The 24,563-nt window shown below is 37.9% G+C and overlaps 3 protein-coding genes across 4 annotated transcripts; 1 reads left to right on the forward strand and 2 right to left on the reverse strand.

The window, feature by feature from the left end:
- The first annotated feature begins 1,350 nt into the window (after nucleotides 1–1,350).
- On the forward strand, nucleotides 1,351–10,242 carry LOC145478365 (matrilin-1-like). The gene is made up of 6 exons (XM_081456370.1): nucleotides 1,351–1,415; nucleotides 1,618–1,758; nucleotides 4,069–4,191; nucleotides 7,371–7,540; nucleotides 8,191–8,578; nucleotides 9,477–10,242. Exons 1-6 carry the CDS (start codon nucleotides 1,355–1,357, stop codon nucleotides 9,683–9,685), a joined length of 1,092 nt encoding a protein of 363 aa, XP_081312496.1. The 5' UTR covers nucleotides 1,351–1,354; the 3' UTR covers nucleotides 9,686–10,242.
- A 142-nt stretch (nucleotides 10,243–10,384) lies between these two features.
- LOC145478366 (galactosylgalactosylxylosylprotein 3-beta-glucuronosyltransferase 3-like) lies at nucleotides 10,385–17,582 on the reverse strand. The gene is made up of 4 exons (XM_081456371.1): nucleotides 17,203–17,582; nucleotides 14,392–14,924; nucleotides 13,041–13,331; nucleotides 10,385–11,720 (listed from the first exon to the last, which is right to left on the reverse strand). The coding sequence occupies exons 1-4, from the start codon at nucleotides 17,300–17,302 to the stop codon at nucleotides 11,622–11,624; spliced, it is 1,023 nt and encodes a 340-aa protein (XP_081312497.1). The 5' UTR covers nucleotides 17,303–17,582; the 3' UTR covers nucleotides 10,385–11,621.
- Nucleotides 17,583–18,365: 783 nt separating this feature from the next.
- Nucleotides 18,366–24,557, reverse strand: LOC145478364 (ubiquitin-like domain-containing CTD phosphatase 1). 2 transcript variants are annotated; one of them, XM_081456369.1, is made up of 10 exons: nucleotides 24,242–24,557; nucleotides 23,995–24,086; nucleotides 23,250–23,341; nucleotides 22,808–22,923; nucleotides 22,576–22,674; nucleotides 22,261–22,298; nucleotides 21,667–21,765; nucleotides 21,309–21,422; nucleotides 20,520–20,647; nucleotides 18,366–19,954 (listed from the first exon to the last, which is right to left on the reverse strand). In XM_081456369.1, the coding sequence occupies exons 1-10, from the start codon at nucleotides 24,555–24,557 to the stop codon at nucleotides 19,942–19,944; spliced, it is 1,107 nt and encodes a 368-aa protein (XP_081312495.1). In that variant the 3' UTR covers nucleotides 18,366–19,941. The 2 variants fall into 2 exon arrangements, with proteins under 2 accessions (XP_081312495.1, XP_081312494.1); XM_081456368.1 differs by lacking the exon at nucleotides 18,366–19,954 and having other exon boundaries at nucleotides 19,962–20,647.
- Nucleotides 24,558–24,563: the final 6 nt, after the last annotated feature.

The following is a 24,563-nucleotide window of genomic DNA, read 5'->3' on the forward strand; positions in this document are numbered from 1 at the left end:
GCACGTGCCCACAACGATTTGAGAATGACTGCAGGTGGCCATTTCTTAGTTGTTATTGTCATGTGATACCACACTCGAGGATCACACGACCGCGGCATAAAAATAGTAGATCCAGGTTTTTTATTTCACAGCAATGAGAGTTTCAAAATTTGCAGACTTTATTAAAGAAAGGTATTATATATACATATTTTTTGATGAATTCGATTCGCGAAAAGCGATTTGTCAATTATCGTCACGCCATCTCACCGCTATCACACCCGGTGTAACGCTGCTGAGTAAATCAAGCCATGCATGTGGACGGTAAGTCAAAAGTTATATGTTGTTTTAAAATCTGAGAAGAAAACCTTCTACTTGGCAATACCATTTTGTTTTAATGAGAACACGAAACGCATTGCAGCACACGAAATAGAACATAGATGGAATAAATTTAATATCCACAAATTTCCGCATCAGTAAACAAATACGCACGTACTCATAAACAAGTTAGAACTCCTTTTCAGCGTAAAAAAAATATTACTTTCGATAAAATTGCCCACAGAAGATAACAAAATAACTATTAATCATAAAAATTGGAGAAAGGGTCGCATTCACGCTAAAATTTCAACTGTTGTTTAGGTTATCTCTTGTATTCATGAAGACAACTGTAAGTTCAAAGGTCATAAACTTCAAGCAAGTACCGTAAATATTTTCCGTCGTCTAAATTTGTAGTTTGAGTTGCCCCAAAATTTTATTTCACAGAACGATAGAGGAAACCTTACTCTTTCTATAGAATACCATCTTTACAGCGGAATCCATGTACCAGGTAGGGAGTTTTACTGTTGAAATTTGCCAAAATCGAGCTTCCTGATAATGCTGTTTAGGAGGGTAAAATTAAGGTTTGAATCTTTTCCAATTCTAAGAACGGTACTTTGTAAAGGAAGGGTCATTGAATTGCGTAATATTGAAATAGTTTTGATAATTGTTTTAGTTTTCTTACACGAGTCGCAAATATGAAGCACATTTTTCAGTGGTTCTAGGGCTTCTCCAAGGGTGAAAATTAAAAAATCGCTTTACTTAAAAAATATAAATCCAAACGAACTAAAAGTTGTATTTTCCTAAATAGTTTCCAGAGGGCTTTCTTGTGAAAAAGTTTGAGGGAATTCGATTTTTGCATTTTGCACACCTATCCGTAGTATTTACAGGAAGTCACTCTTAAATACAGGCTGTAAATTAAAATTATTTTAATTCACAGAAAGGTTTTGTTTTCTCAATTGTACTCGATTGCCTTTTGTTGAGCATCAGCTACTGAAGATACGTCGTTTCATTACTCTTACACGAATTTCGATTATTTTAATCCTGCTACAGATTTGTCAAAATGGCAACTTTCATCTACGTTGGGAATCTCATCCTACATATTTTAACAATCTTCCTAGAAGGTAAGAATTCTTTTAAGTAGAAAACTAAGATAAAAAAAGAAAAAAAAATTAGGATTTAATTTCAAGCGAGCATTGTTGTTAAGTTTGGTTTCATTTCCTATTTTCTCGAGTCCATTGTTGAAGTCTACCACTCTAAGACCCGAGTCCAGCTCGATAATTACATTGGTTCGCGTCGATATTTTTTTTTCTTATGATTTTCTAGACGCCACCTCGAGCAACTGGAACATAGCTGACTCGGGTACAGCAAGGAAGAGTGACGTGATAATGCACGGGAACGGGCATCCAGTTCAAACAAAGCCTGGCTTACAAACTCTGGCTGTGCACCGGAGCGTGGACGCCTCAAGTAAGATTCTTTAGCCTGAAAGCTTACTAAAAATGCCAGTATAATTGATGATAAATATATGCAGATTATAAATTTATAATATGTGCTAGGTGTTTGCTCTCCTTTACCCTGAAGAAAACCTTCAACAAAGCTTCTCAAACTCATTAATAATTCATAAGGTCAACTACCAACCACAAGATGTATACCACATCACGTGCATGTGTTTGGATACCCAATGAAAAACAGTATACCACTCTCCAGTGAGAGCGGTATATACCACTAAAATGTGTACAATGACAACTTGCACAAAATCAATGAATATTTATTACTCAGAAGTAAGCTTTTACAATGTGTCTCCTTTTGTTTTCAAAGTCACACCCATTCGCGTTGCTTCTTTCATTTCTGCATCCAAAACACGCCGAAATGTCAGAAACCTAAGAAAGCGAAAGAAAAAAAGTAGTATTAAAAACAATGCACACAAGTAGTTTACGCGAACCAAATTTTATCCCCAAAAAATGTAACTTACCTTCGGTCGGACATGTCCAAAGGGTTCAATGCAGCACTTTCATTTACATCAGAAGGGTAGCGCTTCAGTCCGCAAATAATCGAGTACAACTAACGGGAAGGATAACGTTCCCCAGAAGAATTGTTTACTTCTTGAACGAACTTCGACAGCCAGTAGTTGAGACTGCATGCAGGCATATCTGTAATGGCCGTTTCCAAAGTTTGCACTCTTTCTTCAAAGTCTTTCGTGGTAAAAAGACCGCCGGGTTCCAAAGTACAGGACTTCACTAATCGATGCGGTTTCCATTCCTCGAAAACCTTACACGACCATTTGGCTTTATAAGCTGTTGATTTCGGTACTGCATTATCAACACTTTTCTTCTCATCCTCCACATTTTTCGGCTACCGAAATCTCTCGAACGACTTTCTTGCGATATACATCCTGACTGAACGACAACTTGTAAATGCTGGCAACACCAGCAACTTTCACATCTCAGAATAAATTAAATCGCACCATAAATGCAAATTAATTACGCCGGTAAAAAATATCATTGATATTGAAATTATCGAGGAAGGAATGTTAGACAGCAAACAATTCTAATTGGAAGTCTTTGTTTATTATTTTTTTAAGAGTGATCATGAGAAGTTATTTCCAAAACTCGTGCTTCGTGTTTCATCGGGGTATCCAAACACCTCGAAACAATAAAAGCACGAGGCCGTAGGCCGAGTGCTTTCATTTGTTTCGAGGTGTTTGGATACCCCGATGAAACACGAAGCACGAGTTTTGGAAATAATACTTCAGATATGCGATGTATTTGACGGAATATTTCATACGTTAGTTTTGTCGTCGTATTTTCTTTTCGGTTATCCCTTTTTCTTGTGTCCACCAGAATTGTGAAAACAAAAAGCATAAAGTAGCAAACAACATAAGGGCGGTTACTAGACGATGCTCATAAAAAAAACACAAAAGCCTTCTAGGAGGACATGTGGTTACTGGATAGTGTGTAACAACAATGATGCAAAGAGGAGTTGCGGAGTTTTCCTTTGTATTTATATCTGAGTTCTCGACATATCTGTTCTCTGTACCATTGCGCGCAACACTGCAAAGCTGGACACGCTGACCCTTGTGCGCAATGTTTCTTAAAAAGTTGCGCCATTGTACGTATGGGCTCGTTCAGTTTAATTTTGCCAAATGCATTTGTTATGTCAGACCCTTTATCTATACCAGAAATCACGAATTCTCCACTTTTTTCTATGCATCTGGCCTCACAAAGTAGCAAAGCAGCAAAGCAGCTCCATTTAGGGATAATAGGGCACAGCATGTTAAATTATCTCCAGGCATGGTGCTGAATCTGCAGAGATGATTACACTATTGTTTTGGTGATCCTGATGCAAACTGGAATGTTAACACTCTTTGAACGGTCCAGAACTTTGCTAAAGAAAGGAAATAAAATTAAAAAGGCCACATGGTCGTAGGATGGTCATAATTGAAAAATTGTGAGGGAAATTCTATCTTTGGAGATGGTAATTTCAGCTATATTTGTACAAAGACGTGGGCTTCGACGTTCACGCCCGGGTTGTTCGAAAAGTGGATAACGCTATCTACCGGAAAAATCGCTATCCAGTAGATAGCGTGGTTTGTTTTGTTACACTTAGAGAGCAATTTATCCGGCGGAGAGCGTTATCAAGCCTTCGAACAACTGGGGCCAGAAATATAAAATGTCTGTTTGGTCACGAAGCTGTGAGATACTGAAATTGAGGCCTAGTCTTTTGACTGGTTTTTGTTTGTTTAACCTACATTTCTTCTTTCCACCGGTGTCTTTTCAGATGAAACTTGCCGGGATAACAAAGCATATGAACCCTACTGCAAATCGTACCGAACAAACGACTTTTGCAGCTTGTATCCTTACGGAATGAACAAGCACTGCTCCCTCACTTGTGGCTTTTGCAGTAAGTACGTAACGTTTTTAATGGAGGCGCGGTGGCCTCACGGTTAGTGCGCTCGTCTCCGGATCGAGCTGTCCGGGTTTGAGCCCTGGCCGGGACATTGTATCGTGTTCTTGGGCAAGACACTTTACTCTCACAGTGCCTCTCTCCACCCAGGTGTATAAATGGGTATCGGCGAATGTAATGCTGGGGGTAACCCTGCGCATTCTCGTCAGCAAGCCAAAATTAGTCTAATGTTCGTGGGCTGCGCGACAACCATGAAACCGAAGTACAGGGAAGCCCGTTTAGAGTGGTACTAAAGAGATCTCAGAAAGTCTCCGTTTAAAGCGCGCCATTTGCTAGAAAACAAAACCACTGTCCGAGAAATAGAGGCCAGAAGGAATAGTTAAATCAAAACATAAAAAAAGCCGACAGCAAAATCAGGAGCTAGCTGCCCCGTTACCAGGCGCCGTTGCGTTTCGTTGGGAAAAAGCTGAACGCTGGACAAGGAGCGCAGTGTTCGATGCATGGTTAGACGGCGAAATCGACTGATTTGGTCATTAAAATGACAGTGAAAGGTTTGTTCTGATTGGTGAAGAACGTGACAGGAACTTTCGAAATCAATTTCAGGTTTTGTTGAGTTGCATGTCCAGAAAAACCCTAGGATGAGGTTAAGTTGTACACGGTTTAAAACAGTTTCAAGCAAGGCAAACTGTTGCCTAAGTTACTCAGGTGTATTAACTTTTCATATCTATAAACTACACTTGAAAGCCTCTGGAAATTTGGGATATTAGGGAGTGTAAGGCCCCTTCCACACGCATCCAGATATTTTTGAATTCGCAACTTTTTCTTTCCGGATACGGCTTCCGTCCACACGCATCCGGCGAATCCGGATATTTGTGAATCCGCTCTCCAGGGTGGAAAAAAATAAATCCGTAACGAGTCCGATAACGTTACGACGGTGATTTCGGATGTTTTCGAATCCGATGACGTAGCAAAATCGTGTCCAGTTTCTTACCGAACAATAAACCAATGTGGCGGCACAACGTGTAGGCCTAGTTTCTCTCGAGTGAATCCGGATACCATCGGATGTGTGTGGACAGGCGAATTCGATTTGAATACGCTACGTGTGGACGGGGAAATTTTTGAATCCGGAAAGTAAAACTTGCGGATTCAAAAATATCCGGATACGTGAGGGCGGGACCTAAAGCCCTAGTCAAACGGCCCATGACAGTCGATGATAGCTGACGATAGTCGGCGATAGTTGAAGCTCGCGCTTCCGTTTGACCACTAACTATCACGCCCTATCATCGACTATGATCAACTATCATTCATTTTGAGCTTGTTCAAATTCTTCATGATAGTCGATGATAGTTTTTCTCGTTTGACCACGCGTATGATAGTTCGTGATAGTTTTTCGGTCAGCTGTTTTGGTAATCGCAGGCCCCATAGCGGTCAATATTTCCTCAATGTTTCACAGTTCATGCGCAACATTTCCTTGTAAGTGGCAGTGTCCTCCGCTCGCAATTCTTTCACCAATTTCAACATCCCGCTTTCGTTTCTCCGTTTGATCCATTCCCTTGTCCGTCCTCTCTTCCACCAAGGCCCCACCAAAGCTCTTCAGATTCATCTTTCGTACATTCCTCCAACAAATCGATTACCTCTAGACAAGCTGCCGCCCTCTTTCGTCGCGAAAAATTCCTACTTTTACAAGTTTGTCTCACGCTACGCCAATTTAGTGTCCACATTATATTTTTACGCGAAAATTAAGAGCCTGGAACTAGCTGCTTGCGTGACTTTGCTCGCGCGACTGCCGGCGAACTATCGTCAACTATCACGAACTTCTTTCGCCGTTTGACCATGTGAATGATAGTTAAGAAATAGAAAACATGTACCGTGTTTCTATCGAGTTATCGAAACACCAGTGGAAGTTTGAGAGAACGAGAAATGCTGTGGGAAAACGAGCCGTAGGCGAGTGTTTCCACAGCTTTTTCGAGTTCTCCCAAACTTTCACGAGTGTTTCTGTAACTCGATAGAAACACGGGGAACATGTTTTCTATTTCTTTTAGAAAACACAGCGACGAAAGAAGGGAAACATCTTAGTTACTTTGATCATCAAAATGTAAATTCTGAAAGTGAAGAATGATCATCGCAGTAAATTTTCCAATTTATGCAATTGGAAAGAAGAAGCCTGAAAAAAATCAGGGCTTCAGCGGGATCATTCTTCACTTTCATCTACTACCGCAGTTCAAATATGAATTATTTCATATATGCTTCACATAATGTAAATTCTCTTTGCTCGCGCCATGATTACGTCAACAGCTCGTGCTAGTTCCGTGTTTCTATCGAGTTTTAGTATAAATCTACTAGCGTGCCATCGCGAATGCCGTCCTCTGATTGGCTACGCTACTCACGTTCTATTCTGTGATAGACAGTGAGTAACGTAGCAGCGTGCGCTAGGGGCCGCTTCTTTCTGTTTTCGAAGTGTCTGTGAAGTGGATTTAGATGAAAGTTTTGAACGACTAGTAGATTTATACTAAAACAATTAGATTATTCGCTCTCAATTTCTATACGTGTTAGTTGACTTGGACTGCGCCCTCGTCAGCTATCACGCGATAGAAATCTCGAGCTCATAATCTAATTGTTTAATACAAACACGATTGTTACCCAATAAGCGCGCGTACTTTCTTAGAGCTGTTTTCTAATTGGTGATAGTTGATGATAGTTAGGAGAAAAACAACTATCATCGACTATCATGCGCCGTTTGACCAGCGCTTAAGAAAACTACAATGGCAACAGCAACGGCAACGGGAACGTCGCTAAACAAAAGGTATAACGAGCAATACAATGGCTGTGCACGCGCGCGCGTTATAACTCTTGGTACATTTCTTAGCCGTCCTCTGTAAAACAACAACGTGAATTGACCAAATTTTGTGTTGTGTGGAGAACGTCAATCACGACACGTAGTTTTTAAAAATCATATTTCGAATTTTACACGGTTGTCCATGATCAGTTTGACAAAGGAAAACAAACTAAATGACTCAGAGTATCGCGACATTTGTAGGTGAAATATATAACTTCATTTTTAATCGACGTTGTCCTCGGCGTCGCCGTCGTAGCTACTTAAAGTCCCTATTAAGACTTTTTTTTAACCCCTCAGTCGAGAGACTGACATGATGCTATTTTCGGTTTCTATCACCTAGAATGCAAGGCCAAGATAGATATTGGATTTTTGGTGGACAGTTCGGGTAGCATCGAGAAAGCTGGTAAAGGAAACTACAAGAAGTGCCTGGATTTCATTAAAACTGCGGTGAATGGTTCTGTTATATCCGAGAACTTCACACACGTTGGATTGGTTTTGTTTTCTTCCAAGGTTTGTGCTATTATGAAAGTTCATTACGCAAGCATTATAAACTTCCTCTATAACCCATTTCACTTATGACGAAACTCTGATTCTAACATAAGGCGATTGTAACATGTTTAAGACTTGAAATGATTTCAGAGTAGAACATAGTAAATGCAGAGTTGCAATATCAATGAAAGGTCGCTAATGTTCCTATTACCCCCATATATCGAGTCATTTTTGCACTAAAAATTATATTAAGTTCAAACAGGGGTTATATGCTTGTGGTTCAAAACAATAGTGCGATAACTAGGTAGGAAACCACCAATGGTGATAGTGATACTTGTTAGTTTAATCGACAGAACACTTTTCAATGGAGTGTCGTAACACCAAAACCAAAGTACACACTCTGGCCAAACACTTATTACATTGACTATCCAGTAAACCAATCAAAAGTCAAAGCTGATACATGTAGCCACTGCAAAAGTGTGCGCTGGAGTCACATTTGGTTTTCGTTTTACTTCTGATGGGTGATAAAGTGACGCGATTTTTTTTTTCAGCCAATCGCTGAGCGCGGTGATACAATACCAGAGCATATGCGAATTAACTGTCGACACTCAAGTGAACACTGCTCTATTTCACACACTGACAGACTTCTCTCTTCACAATCTACTTTTCAGCGCCAAACAATCTTTACATTAACACAGTATTATGCTGCAGAGCCAATGATGACAGCAATAGACAAAGCCCCCTACCTCAAGGGCGGAACCCTGACAGGAAAAGCGTTAAATTTCGTCAAGGTAGAGCTATTCGACAAAACAGGCCGTCCAGGCGTTCCCAAGGTTCTTATTGTCATGACAGATGGAAAATCAACTGACGACGTTATAAAACCCGCCAAGATGCTGAGTGATGCAAACATCACGGTGTTTGCTATCGGAATTGGAAGAAACTATGACATGCAGCAACTGCAGCAGATCGCTTCTAAACCGGAAATAAAGTACGCTCTCACGTCAGACTTCAATAGACTCAAGGATTTATACACCAGTATCAGGGATGATGCGTGCAGAGGTGAGTGATGATGATACTGAGTGGACCGCCGGCCTGGAGTCCAATTTTGGTTCGCAATCATGCAGATGACTGGTAAAATCTTTGACTTTGTTTCACTGGCTTGCATTATACAATTCCAAGTCAAATAGTTTCCAATATTAGTCTTAACTATAAATTGAAACAAAAAAGGTCAAACTACTCAACCCTTTTGGTGAATAAAGGGAAAACATTTGAGTTTGTTTTCAACATCCAATGAAAATGAGGGTTAGCATTCCGGCTTGATCTAATGCCGCTTACCTTTATCTTTCCTACCGTACAAACGGCAACGAGACGACTCCCATTTATTCAATCAATCCGGTACTGAACTTAGTAAAGCCAGTCGCTGCTAGTTACAGGACAAGCGAAACTTCTGTGCATTTGCATCCAGTTTTCACTAGATTTCTGCAGAAATTCTCGCGCGCTCATTGGCTAATTTTCTTTGTCAATAAGCGGACAAAGACATGAATTTATACTTTAAGCGATCCGTCAACGAGCGAGAGCGAGTGCGGGAGTGAGTGCGAGAGTGGACAATTTGACAATTTGTTAATGTAAAAAACAAATTGACGTCAGCTTTTCATACGTCTGTCCTGTTATTGACAATTAACTTCGTCATAACATTGTCCAAGTAGTCGCTATCGCCTGGTGGATCCACAGCTACTATGATAATGTTATGACGAAGTTCATGATCAATAACAGGAGAGACGCATGAAAAGCTGACGTCAATTTGTTAATTTGTCATAACTGGCCATAGTAAGGGCTTTGGTTTTGGTTGTAGGCCGACACTTGGCCGAGAACCTCTCTCACCAGCGCTTTATTCCGTTTCTACTGACTAACGCTTTCCTCTTCTCAGTTTCTTTTCCATTTTTTTTCTTCTTTTTAGTGAATTCAACCTTTTCTGATCAAGGTGTGCTACTCAACACTCCAGTTCACACTCCAGTACACACTCCAGTGCACACTCCAGTGCACACTCCAGCGCATGACAACGCAGCGTTTGCGCCACACGGCAGTCACACTATGGTACCACAGATAGCTGTTCTGAAGTCGAAGTCCCGAATAGAAGAACACCCACATAAACACACACATGGCTGATCAAGGTTTATAAATTACCATGTTCTATGACGAGAATAAGTACTTCAGTTCTTAATTTCCAGTTGATGGTCAGTTCAGCATTGAACTGCAAAGGTCAAGACCAAGGAAACGTTGCTTGGATCTTCCAACAGTAATATTGTGATCTGATTTGTAAATGTAAGGTAGTTGGGATACGAAAAACAAAAGTATTAAATTGATTCTCATTTCAAGAGGAAGACACCCTATTTTTTCCAATCTTTTGAGTGGATGCTCGGTTCATGTATTCTCGTTTGTGCAAGCTATAACAAAAATTCCCCTTTCCTTTGTTTCATGTCTCCTATTTCCCAACCTCTATCAAATTGCGCTTTCAATCACCTGCTCTGATCGACCCCAGGAGCGGCTGCATTTCGCAATGGAAAACAAGGATAACGTGCAGGGATGATGTAGTTCAGTCCTAAGATCAAAATTTTAATTTCTGCATACACATTGGCGTGCTTTTCTTTTGAGATACATGTATGTTTTGAGAACATGCCATTACATCAAGAAAATACCCCAACGCTAACTCTCTTTTTACATGTCTGTCTGTCTGTCTGTCTGTCTGTCTTTGTCTGATAGTATATTTTGATGTCGTAACGGAAGGATATAACGTGCCTTCCTTTCGAGAGAGTAAGGCTGGCCCTTAAATAAGAGTCATAAACATAACAGCGTTCCACAATGATTTTTTATATTTTTGTCCAAAAATAAAAAATAAATCGAAACTAAATACAATTCTAAAACGAAGTGAAAGAGATTAGAAATGAATATCACTTCATTTTCTTCTTTTATTCGTTTTTTCTTCCAGTTCGAGAAAAAACGATCGGCTCAAAAATCGCAAAGGCACGCAGTCAACTCATGTAACAAAAATAGAATTTCAACTCCTTGCTTATGAGCCACTAGGCATGGAAGTAGTTGAACCCCGCCCTGCGGAGTAACTTTTTTACTGCATCACGGTACCACAAAAAAAAGATACCCAAAGGGTACATTTGTGGGATACGTGAATCCAGAGTGCAATGCAATCTTTGCAACTCATTTGCATTAACGGACACGAGCCAATGACAATAGTGTGGGATACCACAGGTATCCCACACAAAAAGCTTGAGAGCATCGGAAAATACAAGAACCACGCACAGATGGTTACCGCAACCAAACAATTGAGTACCACGGTGGGTTTGCTTAAAAATCTAAATAACCCTATTTTAAAATATCTGTGCTATTTAATAGCGCCTAAATTTGTTTCTATTTGAAACGATAAATATTTACCTACTAGATAGTTAATTCATACTTATCCGTTATAGAGTTTTATCCCTAAATATCCACCGTATAACACAAACAAAGTCAGAGTATTAAACTATATGGCATAATAAGGGGTTACTGGCGTTCGTACATCGAGGACTGAGAGGAGAGAAAAAAATCGACCGAACGTTTTAAGCTCGGGTCAAACAAATAGTTGAAGAGATAAAAATTAACATCTTCAGCACAGCAGCGGAGATAGTATGCACGGGCCAATTCACCTGGCTATCGAACAAATACGATTTAAAACTGTGAATAAGGTTTCGAGTGTCCGCTTGTAAAGAAGAGCAAGTTGAGAGTAAGTTTATGTACACCGGTCTACAGCTAGCAAAGTTAAATTAAAAAGGACAAAGTAAAAAGGGCAAGTTGAGATGGTTTTAAAAAAAACTATTCTGCCTGGTCGGTGGACAAGTAAATTCAAAACCCGTTCGTTTTGACGCCAACCCTTAGTCAGAGAGGGTCAGTTGATTGTAGAGCTTGTATGTGTTTTCATACTTTAAAGTGAAGTGGAATTAGTCTGATAGAACGCTTCAGTAACGCAAACTGGTGGACGCAAGTCAGAAAGGCTCTGACAGCAATTGAATATACAAATACGACTGGAAGACCAGGTCAAAAGTCGGATTGGGCTTTAGACCTCCATAGACTGGTCAGGCTCGCGCCCGGCTTTCCTCATATTATCTTCTTCTTTCATTTTGGGGTCGGCTGTTTGCGTGTGCCACACGAGAATCTGTGTTAAAACAAACAAGGGAATAAAACATTTAATCTAAGAAACTTGAGTTCCGGGATAAATTTAATGCATTAAAACACCTGAGGTGCACCGAGAGCCGTGTAAAAGCAGTGAAAATTACAAAGTTATTACGTTAGTGTTTAAAGAAACTGAAGCTTGTGTGGTCGTTTATATTAAAACTAAATATCTATACAACTATATCTAGAAAATCAATAATAAAAATATTAAAATCAAGTATATATAAACCCTTCAAATCTAAAACTACAAGTGGATGGAGATAATGATCGTCTTAAAATGAAAGTCATTAAAAATGTCGAAAGATTTAGGATTCCACCTAAGGTCGCTGTATCGAGTCCTATTCACCAGACCATTGTGTTTGTATTTCGCAGTATTCCAGAAGGTTGAACCTCTGTACGCTACGGAATCTTTCATGTAGCGAAAATTGAAGTGCGGAACTAACAAGGAGTCGCTTACCCGAGTTGCATAACATGAGACCCACCTCTGTATGATTTTATCACTTAGAATGTTTGGTAATCTATCATTATATGCCTCATGTATACAGATAAAAATAACATACTTATACTGAAAAAAGTGGGTGGACCAGTGCGCTCGTTCTAGGACTTCTGCCGACGCCATGCCCTTAGGCAAGTTACAAATGAGTCTTACAGCCCTGCAGTGAAGAATTTCCAGAGACTGGAATATGCCAGAGTTGCAACTGACGGGCTGCGTCGGCGCCGGGGCAAGAGAAATACTAAATAGCTATTTGTCAACTTGAAGTTGGTAATAACTGCCGTAGCGACTTTGCAATGCTGAAGTTTTGAGCGTTAGCGCTTAGTCAGAACAAAGACAGACACCTTGCTACTGAGGTAATGCTATTTCAGCTTTCACAGTTGCTTGCACTGTAAGTTGTGGGATACGATAACAGAGTTAGATGGCCGACTGCCCACAGTATTTTTTTCTCCATCTTTTGCTACTGACTTTCACACAAAAAAAGTCTAGATTTGTAGCCTGGGAAAAAGCGACATCTTGCAAGCCGCGACGGAATCTGCGATCGTTGAGAGACAAGAGTAACCACTTAAAAGAAGTTTTGACAGCGTTTAAGAGAGTTGTGGTCTAATCCAGGACAAAACCAGTATCCAGAGTTGTTACACCACACCTTGACGTGGTCAAGATGAAACGCAACAGATTCCTTTTTTAAAGGAATAAATTCAGCCTCTGCTACGTCAGAGCAAACACTGATTTTGTTTAAACCTCAGTTCAGACATAAATCAACTCTAATTTAGGTGGAACTAACTGAATTGTCGAAATTTGCTTTCATACCTGTTTACAATTATCCGCCAGTGGTTCAAACTCATCTCTCTTGGCCAGTTTGCTGATAATGGAGGACTCCAGATAGCCTCTGTTAGCAAGCGGATCCATTTCTACTTCTGGATTATCGATGAACAGTTTGGCGTTTATAGCAAAGCCCGCCATGTCTACAGGCATGGGGCGTTGAGGTTTCCAGGCTGTGTAAAACTTAACCACAACGCCATTTTCGCAGATTGGCCCTTCCCACCTCAAGCCTCCCACTAGTCCGACGGGCCACACAGATATCCTCTTTGTGTAACGCATCTACATAACACCACAAAATGTCCGGTTAATAACAATAAATATTGGAGAGCTTAAGCAATGATGACGGCGACCCCGAGGACAACGCCTAGTAAAAATGAATTTGCATTTTACCTTCAAATTTCCAAATTGTTTAGATCTGTACAGTGCACCTATTGGTCTCAGAACTTGCTCAAGCTAAATAAGTAAAGCCAGCATTCAATTCCAAATGAAAATACGAAAAATTAGCCGCCGTCATTCGTATTCCCCCTTCACGTGGTTGTTTTACAGAGGACGCCAATATATATATATATATATATATATATATATATATATATATATATATATATATATATATATACAAAGATTTATAATGCACGTGCGTAGCCATTGTTCTCGTTACCGTTAACTAGACATAGCTTGTAGTCGACGAGAGATCTCGTTGTACACTGCTTAGTGTAAAACTGTTACAGCTGCAGCATGCAACAAAACAAAACCATGCAGGGAATGGCGGAATGGGTCAGGCATGTAGATTGTGTAACAGAACAACTAAGACAATCAATAAAATAATACAACGGGCGACAAAAGGGAAAAGAAACTGATTGACTTCGTCAGTGAATGTCAAAATGGGCACGTTGTTAAAATGAAGGACAGTGTCTATGTCGCAGGTTAAAACGAAATTACTTTGTCTCTTAACCCTAATTATTCATGGATCATGAATAATAAGGGTTGGTTAAAATCATTTCAACCTGAATTTCATTTTGACCTGCAACACCTACATAAATTTTAACACAAGGTTTGTGTACAAAATTAATATAATGATTAAGGTACATAGTAGATCATTCCCATTGCATATAGACAGGTATGACAATTTACATGTCGCCCAGCTCCAAAGAGGCCTACAAGTGAGCAACAATGTTGGATAGGATCTGTCTGGGATGACAGATTCCATTACATAAGTGAAAAGCACCCAAGGAGATGACTGTAGAAGGAAACCATCATAGGAATCTTCTCTTGGTGCATGTCTAATGACAATGTACATTTCAGCAACTGGAGACAGTCATAATTTTACTAAGTAGCTTACCTGTTCAAATATTCTCACATCATAGGTGTTATCATCATCTCCAAAATAAACAACACCTTTCATGTCTCTTCTAAAATGTTCCCTGATCCATTTAAGGCCTAAATTTCTCTGATCAGCTCCTCTCGATTTTAGCCATCTAGGTTCACCTTCTTTAGTTATAAGTTTTTTCTGGGTTTTAACTGCAAGATGTGTGTAACTAATGCTACAGTTTTCCAAGAAACGGGTGACAAGACCAGTTTTCTCCTCAGAGTCTTCAACTATTATCCAATGGAGTCTTGGAACATGTAAAAGCGTTTGCGAAAGTCTTGTCAAGTCTGCTTTCTGTGTGTGTCTTTTGTAAGTGGGAGTAATAACATAAACTGTTGGCATTTTAGTAAAGCCTTCCTTGTAAGAACTGTTAAATTTAGTAATTCCTAGAATCTTTAGTTTCTTGTTGATTTCTTCTTCCTTCTGCTGCATCATAAGTTCTCTCTTTATCAGTCTTTGGTGGATGAGGTTAATTTTTTCTATCACATCACTGGAACTGTCCAAGTCTGTAAGACAAGAGGAAACATCTCTCACATTAAGAAATAAAAAAATAAATAAATAAATAAATAAATAAATAATGATGATCACATTATTGCAATTGAATTTTTCTATGAAATGTGCACCTTGGACCAAAAATAGATTTATCAAACAGTATTAAAAATGTACATGTATAGATGAGCTGGAGATCTGATTATATCATTAGCACAATTATATGAAAACTGAGACTACATATTGACTTGGTCAGTGCTTAAATGACATATTATTACATATCATTCCTAATATGAATACATAGAGTGATATACAGATAGCAAAACAGTGAAACTAACACTTGTTGAAACTGCTTTACAATGGCCCGAAAATGCCACAAAAACAAAGTAGCACACAGAAAAGTCACTCTAATTGAATTTGTTTTCCATATATTTTCAAACTTTTTGAAATGGTATGAACTCTTATATTAGTGATGTGTTATGAAACTGAGTGTAATATAATATTAGGAGTGTTCATGGCTACCCAGGAGCCTGGGAGACCTGTAAATGAACTTGATATTTTGAGTAACTTAAATAAAAAGTTCCTGGATCAACTAATAGGACTCCAGATAAATGTGAAATGAAATCCTTGGGAACTAAGTTACTCTCTCTCATTTCAAATTTGTAATTTTAAAGATTGTCTATAATTGCATCATTTTTCCAGTTTCCCTCCCATCTCACAATGCCGTGTTTTCTCCTGGGTTCCTGTTTTTTCTTCTAAACACAGTTGATCAACCTCTCTGGAATGGCCACCTTGGGCAGAATAAACTGGCCACTGTCAAGAGCTGGCCGTTGTAAGGAGGTTTCAATTACTGTAGGGAATGAGGTATAGATTAGCATAAGGCTGATCAATTAGAAACAATACATCCTATTCATTGGAGAGAGGTGGCCACTTGACCACAGAGAAGCGGAAGTTAGTGGAAGTTTAAAAAGCAAATTCAAGGGAAAGAGAGGGAGAGATAACTGGGCTTATTATAATATTGTTATTATTAATAATTAATGTTTTGTTTGTTTAAAAAAAAAAGGCTTGGTGGTTTTTTTATCAGAGGAGGAAAATATACAACAAAATACAACCACTTTCAGCCCACACTTTGCCAGCAAGTTAATAAATTGCCCCAATGAAGCAACAATAGCAAATTGTCTCAACTATATGACTACAATACTTGTATCAGCTCCATCAACTAGTGACTAATGTGATGCTTCGCTGATTTCATTGTTCAGTGAAAACAAAAGATTTTGTGTGTGTGTGTGCAACGAAAGATCTCCAAAGGATACTGCAGGAAAACAGAGTTTTTTGCATACATTATTTGTAAAAGACAAAGAGCAAACCAGGGGAAAAAAATACAGGGCAATGTTTTTCTATTTAATTGATAACCACATGCAAAAATTCAGGCACTTTTGAGGAAAAAAAATCACGCAAATCTTGCACTTATCATGGTTTTTGACCAACAAATCCAATTATTGTTGGAAGCAAAATAAAATAGTTAGGTTAGTTTGGAAGCAAGGAAATAGTGCAGCCAACAGAAGCAAGAGAATATTTCATGTCAAACTCTGTTAACATAATGAGATCATTAGATGAACATTAAAAGGCCACTGAGAAGACCATCATATTTTGCCACCCTCTTTTCAACTGCATGCATGTAGTAATGAATATTTCAAGAGAAATAAGCTTACATGGGTTTTCCTTAGCATTTTGAGCCAGAGAGGCCGTTTTTCCATATGAGAAATTCTCTCTCGAAGGAATGGTTTGCTCGTCCGAGTCACGTCGGGGGTTAAATTTTCGTGTCATCATTTGCATTGCAACCTCTTTCAAACTGTGTATTATTATTATTCCAAGGTACACTGTACATGTTGTGGGTTTTGGTTAGCAATTTCAGCCAGATCTAGAGAGGCCACCAACTTGCGGAAATAATCGCCGACTATCGCGCTGAAGTGCTCAAGAGCTCCGTTATTCCATACGCTATTCTCTAAGAAGTAGCACTTGGAATGCTTAGTTTGTATGAGTCACACCGGGGGTTAAATTTTCATTTGCGTTACGCTATTTTAATTCAATAAGGATATGATTGAAGATCTACATAAACTAAAAATTACGCAGGATCAATCGCCCAAAAATAAGCCCGATTCATTAAGACGTTTACAAAGTACATATGCCAGCCATGGCCAATAACGACTCTCGCTTTAAAAATGAAAATCATCATGCAACTCGAACACAAGGGGTACTTTCTAAGTGGTCCTATATAAGTACTTACTTACGTACCTTTGCAACGCTGATTTAACATCCACATCAATCCAAGAAAAGCGAGGAGAAAAGAAAGCAACACGAACTTTTTAGGGCTAAATTTTGTCGTTAGAAACATGCTTTAACACGAACACGACCACAAATCATAACATAGAAGTAATAAATATTGAATCAATCAGTCCTCCGCCATTTTGACTTTAGCGTGCCTAACCCACCAGGCCATCTTCACAATCGAGAAAAGCTGGAAACTAGTCATTCCCAAGTCCTGCTCAGTCTTCCGCCATTTTACCTCGAATCTTTACGAGTTTTCTATCCTTGAGGGAACTTTTTCCTCTCTGTAAATCATGGTTTGGCCTTTGATACTGGGCGCAGCTCGAGCGTATGCCCCTTACATCGTCCTCCCGTTTGCAGTGGCCGTGGGGACCGTAGGTTATTTCATCGAGACTCGATTTAGGAAGAATGATAAATGGGCACAAGAGAAACCAAGCACCCTTGAGGAAAGAACTTTGAGGCAGATTGATACTCTGGAAGACCCAACGAAGGTGCAGAGTTTAAAGTACAAGGAAGGAATGCCGCAGACTATCTTTGAGAGAAATCAAGGCTATAAAACTGGTTTTACAGGACGATCTATGGAACTTGGAGATACGTCTGCAGATTCGAGATCAAACACACAATCTTGATGACTGGATAGCTATTCGATGTCAATATTGAAACTTTTTATACCCTTGGAAAAGTGGTCGTTCTCGAATTTAAAGAAAAAGAACTACTTCTGTGAGATGACTGATAGAAATATTGCAAAAAGATGTTTTGCAGTTTGGCAAAAGTTCGTGTGAAAAAGTACTGATAGTACTTGCAATTGTAAGCATATCCTATCATGCTTTAGGACTTTTCCCATCATCCTCTGATTTGTCTCTCGCCATGTGGGCGGCCATGTTGGCCTGTGAATAAAGTCTTGTTAGAATCTACGGAGCTTGTCAACTTATTACACAATGTTACAATTTGTGGAATGACTCTGTTTTAATTGGAAGAAACTGACGAGTTACTTTAGCATTAGGTTACTTTATTGGTGGTTGTGAGAAACTGTTAACCCCAGCATAGTGACAGTGAACTTAATAAGTGAGAGTATATGTGTGTAACTTAGATTAATATCGGACAATTTAAACATGACATTTAATGGTTTCACGAAGTACAGCTGCAGTGTATGGTTTTAATATGTTTTGAATACCATGCAAAGGAATAGAGAATTGTAGGAAGGTAACAACTGGAACGACATATTTCCCACGAATGATTCATACATGATGGTGAACTAATTATTGTAAGATTATGAGAGGAACCTTGGCTTTGGTGTGTTTGTTTCCTAGCTTTCGTATTCAAATTACATTTTCCCAGAAAATATCCATACTCCCCCAACAGAAGGGATTGAAATTTCCAGAGAGCTGGGTGGTCTTACAAAAAATCCCTGGGAAGGTATGGATATTTTCTGGAACCACACAAATAGTGATAGCTGCAAAAATACCATGTGCCCCCCTGAAAGTGCCTGCATGAAGTAGACTGCCCTATGTGTAATTTTAATACTTTCAAGTTGTCTCATCAATGAATTTACTCATGATGTGGATGGTGAACCAGCTCTTTTCAAACAATTTCTGAGACCATGGGCATTGGGTAAAATATATGACCCCATTTGTGAGGCCCAGCAGGTCATATTGACAGGATTATAATGTATCAATCTCCCAGGTGCCTTAATATTACTTTTCAAGGCCCTTTGCAGGACGTGTTAATAAGTGATAGGAACACAGGTGGAGATGACAATCTTAAAGCCACTATTTTCTCAAGGGGGTGGGCAAGACTAAAGGGGCACATTAGAGAGAGTAGAAGAATAGGAATATCGTGGTTGGCATGTTCAAATGTTCTAATATGGCTTTTAGGAAATGCATCTGCCTGGACCAAGTAGTTCAAAGATCAGCTGCATAATTCACCGATGAGCTGCAAAGGAAGTCTCTGAACAACAGTGCCCTGGACATTTCAATGAATGGTCATTGTTCTCATTTCATGTCATTCATTGAATACACGGACATTGCCAAAAAGGATGGATGAGGGAGAAGCTGAAACAAAATTCAGTGTAATATTTTTGTACTGCCATTTTCTTGGTCTAAAATTTATTCCTTAGGGAAAAGAGGACTTAAAATTGCTCTTGTTTCTTCTTTTTGCGAACGTCTTTTAATGTAAAATTCCTCAGCTAAATGAGGAATTGTTTGCTTTTAGGAGAAGTATCTAATTTAAACATCTTTTTTTTCTACATTATACATAGCCTGCATGCTGCAATATATTAGACATAATTATTTTAAAAATCGATAACCTAGATGGGAAATGCATGTAAATTGTAGGATGGAGTTCATAATGAGAAAATGAGATTTAAAACTTTGAAAAAACGTCTTGCCAATTTGATAGCTTGGTACCCTATCCAGTTTAACGTCTACATACAAATTTCATGGAACCAAACAGTTTAACTATGTGGCAAGCAAAGCATTGCTAGTGTTCAAAATCAATTCATTTATCTACACACCATGGATGAAGTTTCTGGGAACCTTTCTACAAAGTAGTGTACAATAAATAATGCCACACTTTCATGTGTGCATCTTTTTTTTTGTTTTGTTAGTATTTTTTTAAAGCTTGTTTTGATCCGCTGTTGTACTCATTCCTTGGGCATGCCTCTAAGAAGCTGATTGATGTCTTCATATGATTAATATTGACTATTATCTATGACTTGTAGCTGCAAGAAGAATATTGAAACAATAAGAAAATTATTACAATAAGAAGTTATTAACTATTTGCTACTGTCATGATAATTTATATATTAAATAACTTGGGATTTTAATAACCTTGTAAATAATACTTGGAAATCAATCACACAATTTATATATTAGTGATTCGTGATTCTCTATGTTTGCGTTGTTATACATGTACAATCCTGTACATATACATACATTAGGTGATGTGCACAACTTAACTCAACCATTTTGATCACTACAACCAGTTGTGTTAATTTTTGTCTTCCAAAATTCCCTTCAAGAATGTTCAAACCTACAATATTATCAGACTAACAGTTTTATCATGATTACTATTAAAAAATTCATATTAATTGTAATTATTGTTATTGAAATATTAATTTTTGAAACTTGTTTGTTTGTTTGTTTGTTTGTTTGTTTGTTTTTTTCAGGCCAGTTACATGTATTGTTTTTTTTCTTTTTTGTACCTGTATGTATTTGTATGTACTCTGCTGAGCAAAGTTGACTGATAAACAATAATTAGATTACATCATTATACTGTCTACTGACCTTTCCCAGTACTTGTGGTTTAAATTGCTGAAGTCATCCAGTTTAGCAATCTTTTTCAGATACTTTGTTAATTTTAACAGCTCTTTATCTTTTTGTCTATTTTTGTGGGCTTCTCGAAAAGGTCTAATCTTAAGGCAAAATGAGATTAAAAAAATTATGATCTGTCAAACAGTTTGCAATAAGTTTTTTTTTAAAGCAATATTGATAACACTGATTCTGCTTAGTTTCATAAAAATTCATGCAAAAATTCTTGGGCTAGAGTGGCCCAAAATGACAGAGCCTATCCTGGTTTCTGAAGCACAAAGTAAGTTACAAGTCATGTACATAGTAAAAATATTGCCACCCCCCCAAAAAAGAAAATTGCTACCCTGCCCTGGATGGGATGCCAGCCGGTTACCATCCCAAGTTAACCCTTCTCCGACATTTGGTTGGGTTAACATTACAGTGCTGCACAGTGTACTTCAGGGATACTAAGGAGCACTGTGAGAGATATTTGTGTTGCCCAAGAGCAAACACAATGACCTTGGCCAAGGATCAAACTCAGAGCACTCAATCCAGGGAGACCAATTGACAACATTTAGCCTCCCTGCACTCAAAATGGTGCATATACATGTAGTATTACAGTATGCATTTTGCAAGCAACTGGAAATGTCTTGGAATTGACTTGCAGCAACATTACTTTGAGAAATAAATTAAAAATTATCATACATAGCATCACTTATCAACATTTCACAGTAAAGGTCTCTTAGAATTATTATAGAAAGGGACTAGTCAGGCATACATGTTTACCTTCAGACCATTTTGGGGATTCATAAGAAAATTTCTTCTGAGATCGTCAAACATGATGGTGTTTTTGCTGCTGTATTCCTCAAACTTTCCCCATATGACACCTAATGGTTTGGTCTGCAATAATATAATATACCGTGCTGTTAGGAGTCTTGATCTATAGCAAGATTGGTACATATAAAAATACATCACACTATACATTTGCAGAGCTTTATCATACTGTCATGTAATATGAATGAAGTGGTCATAGTCATAATCATAATCATATATTAATTTATTGATAGAAAACTGACAGGTATAATGGTCAGTGATCATTTCAAATTTAATTAACTGACATTAATTAGCACAACAGTAGATATACCTCAATAAGGCCATATTTTGATGACAAGACAGTAATCATAGCTCCACTGTCTAGTAGAAAGCATATCTTGTAATTTGGATTATTTAGTATGCCCAGCTCCTACAAAAGAAAAATGAGTATTTGATTATAGCAACATCATTACACTACAGAGCTGGATTACACATCTCATGCTAAGTATGATCAACATACAGTATACAGTGCCATACCTGCAAGAATTATATATGAAATCCCAACTGGAGGTAAATACTTGACGGGTGTAACATTTAAGATATTTAACTTATATACAAGGTTTTGGTTGTACTTAGATTCTAAACTTCTAACGACATTGTGTGCAAATGCAGTTGTGTAAGAAAACAAGAAAAATGTACTTTTCATGTACATTAAGTTGTAATAATATTGTCATAAATATGATACAACTTAGGATACATTTTTATTCAAATATCAGGATATCTTTCCGTTTAATTTCGTTACCAACTTTGACCAATTGCTCAAAGCTTCTAAACCCAGGTACAGTCCACAGATGGATGCCTACTTCTAACAGTTTTGTTCTACTGACAGTATTACCGATACAGTTGTATGGAATAATGTTCATACTTTCATTTTAGCTTCAATCCACTTCATACTGGTGGCAGCTGCATAAAAGATAATAAACATATTAATAAGAATAAGTGACATGTTACACATTTCAAATGCTTGATTTATGTTACCTCATCATTATTTAGTCTATCATTGCATTACTATCAAACAAAATTACCGAATAACACAGGAGAGGCCAAATATCCAGTACACTGTCAGTAATAGTATATATATCAAGACAATAAAATTGTGATTTAAATCAATTGATGCAATTTGTACTTTTAATTTTAAGCTGACATTTTCTAAAAGCTTAAATAACACACTGAGACTCACACCATATAGCAATGTCATAATGCTCATAGGAGGCTGTCAGAAAGTCATGGAGATATGGCCTCATAAGCTCAAAACCAGTTTCGGCAACTGACCTGTGATCTGAAAATACATTAGATTCCATATCAAAATAATATTTATTAGTTTTTGTGTCATCCGTTTGTTGGTTCATTGATTCATATTCATTTTTCATTCATTTAATTATGTTAGTATTACATATAAAAAAAGTACACACCGAATATTGTGTAATCCACATCAAGGACAAGTAGTTTCTTTCCAGCTCTCGGGGGATTGCGAACTTCTAACTTATAGTCTGATATCCTTTTGTTAATTTTGGCAAGATTCTCATCCCTATCAAAACATAGTAGAACTTAACATCATAAGAAAATGATAACCATAAGGACAGAAAAAATGACATTACCAGTAAAAATTAATAAATCACATGTCAAATGTTACATTGATTTAATAATTAAATAATTATTATATAATTATTACACAGTTGAACCTTTAAACAACAGTTGACAAAATTTGATTAAAAAACATTTTGGTTCTACCTCTGGGATTGGCATGGTTGATAATTAATTACACCAGTAGCCTTTTGGCCAATAATGGTTGTTGTATGTACCATACACAACAACCAAACAAATCAAAACCAGAAGTTTATTAATAATACATACCTGTTTTCTATTTCAATCTCATCTTCCTCTATATCAAAGTCATTTATCACTTGATTATTTAAAATTTCTTCAGAAGGAGAAATAACTTCAGCCTAAAAATGAAGTTGACGTTCACCAAAAAATAATATTAATAATATTAACTAAAGACTGCACATATTCTAAAACACAATATTATAATACTTGTTAAAACAATGGTAAACAATAGCAAGCCATCAACTGTGTATTTTCTCCTAATTTTACCATTTATTGCAAGAAACTGATTGTATTTTTCTCCATGGTTGTAAACATGAGCCAAACAAATGAAAAAAAAAAAAAAAAAAAAAACAAGATTCAGTTACGCCAACAACGCTGTTATATTTTAACCAACCATCCTCAGCTGGCCTATTGTTACCACTTCCCTACCCCCCCTCCCCCCCTCCCCCTCAATAGAATGGTAGGCCGCCAAAAGATGGCAATGTTACTACTCAAATTTAACCTCACAGTGACTAGAAAGGGTCTTTGCTAGAGTAAAATGAATTCATTTTTAAAATACCCAGTGATAAAAACAAAAAAATGCCACTATGATCCCAACTAGAGCTTGTTTCAACCCAGACTGCTCAATACAGAGCCCAACATGCTAAGCATTAAATCAGTTATCACCTTATCTCCCACTAAATAACAGCTTTGTTGAGAACAACTACGGTACAATCAACATTCTGCCACCAAGAAAATTTTATATTTATTTCCACATGTAGCTAAACCTTACTAAGTTCTCTTCTCGTGTTCCCATCATCATAATCTTTGTATTTGGCTTCAAATTCAAGGTACTAAGGCGTACTTCATCATCTGGACTTTTACCTTTAAAATTAAGCGAAATTTAAAACACAATTTAAAATAACCAATCATAAGCAACTTAGTAATAACAGCAGTTACAACTGAATTCCAGTTACTGAGATTCATGCATGGTCCGCAGTGATCATGACTGCAACTGCAGCAAAATTACCACATTGTACCTTTATATTTCAAGCCTAAAAGTTTCTGTCTCTCGGGTAGAACGCCAGTTTTGTCTTTTATGAGTTCTTTTAGAAACTTCACAGTGTCGGAAGGGGATAAATTCTCTATAGGATATTCTTTTCCACTCCATTTTATAGTGACACAAAGTTCTTCCGCAGTGTCACTGTTGGCCGCCATGTCGTTTGTCGCTCGCCAAGGATAGGCCGGGGGAGATTGGGTGCTATAGTCGCGTTTCAAGTAAATTTTCACGCGCGCGAAGCGGAAGCCGTTCACGGAATAACTAGCGCATGCATGAAGAACACCCCGAAAAATCATCTATAC

The sequence above is a fragment of the Orbicella franksi genome, chromosome 2 (assembly GCF_964199315.1).
Source record: "Orbicella franksi chromosome 2, jaOrbFran1.1, whole genome shotgun sequence".
Taxonomy (NCBI): domain Eukaryota; kingdom Metazoa; phylum Cnidaria; class Anthozoa; order Scleractinia; family Merulinidae; genus Orbicella; species Orbicella franksi.

What these genes read in the sequence shown, in the direction of transcription:
- LOC145478365 (XM_081456370.1), top strand. Translation starts at nt 1,355, where the DNA reads ATGGCAACTTTCATCTACGTTGGGAATCTCATCCTACATATTTTAACA. An exon ending in TTTAACAATCTTCCTAGAAG is followed by an intron (nt 1,416 to 1,617) that starts GTAAGAATTCTT and finishes ATGATTTTCTAG; the next exon opens with ACGCCACCTCGAGCAACTGG. An exon ending in CCGGAGCGTGGACGCCTCAA is followed by an intron (nt 1,759 to 4,068) that starts GTAAGATTCTTT and finishes GTGTCTTTTCAG; the next exon opens with ATGAAACTTGCCGGGATAAC.
- LOC145478366 (XM_081456371.1), bottom strand. Translation starts at nt 17,302, where the DNA reads ATGTTTCTAACGACAAAATTTAGCCCTAAAAAGTTCGTGTTGCTTTCT. An exon ending in GTTAAATCAGCGTTGCAAAG is followed by an intron (nt 14,925 to 17,202) that starts GTACGTAAGTAA and finishes CTTGTCTTACAG; the next exon opens with ACTTGGACAGTTCCAGTGAT. An exon ending in TGGCGGATAATTGTAAACAG is followed by an intron (nt 11,721 to 13,040) that starts GTATGAAAGCAA and finishes GTTTTAACACAG; the next exon opens with ATTCTCGTGTGGCACACGCA.
- LOC145478364 (XM_081456368.1), bottom strand. Translation starts at nt 24,557, where the DNA reads ATGATTTTTCGGGGTGTTCTTCATGCATGCGCTAGTTATTCCGTGAAC. An exon ending in TGTGGATTACACAATATTCG is followed by an intron (nt 22,675 to 22,807) that starts GTGTGTACTTTT and finishes ATGTATTTTCAG; the next exon opens with ATCACAGGTCAGTTGCCGAA. An exon ending in CAAAATATGGCCTTATTGAG is followed by an intron (nt 21,423 to 21,666) that starts GTATATCTACTG and finishes ATATTATTGCAG; the next exon opens with ACCAAACCATTAGGTGTCAT.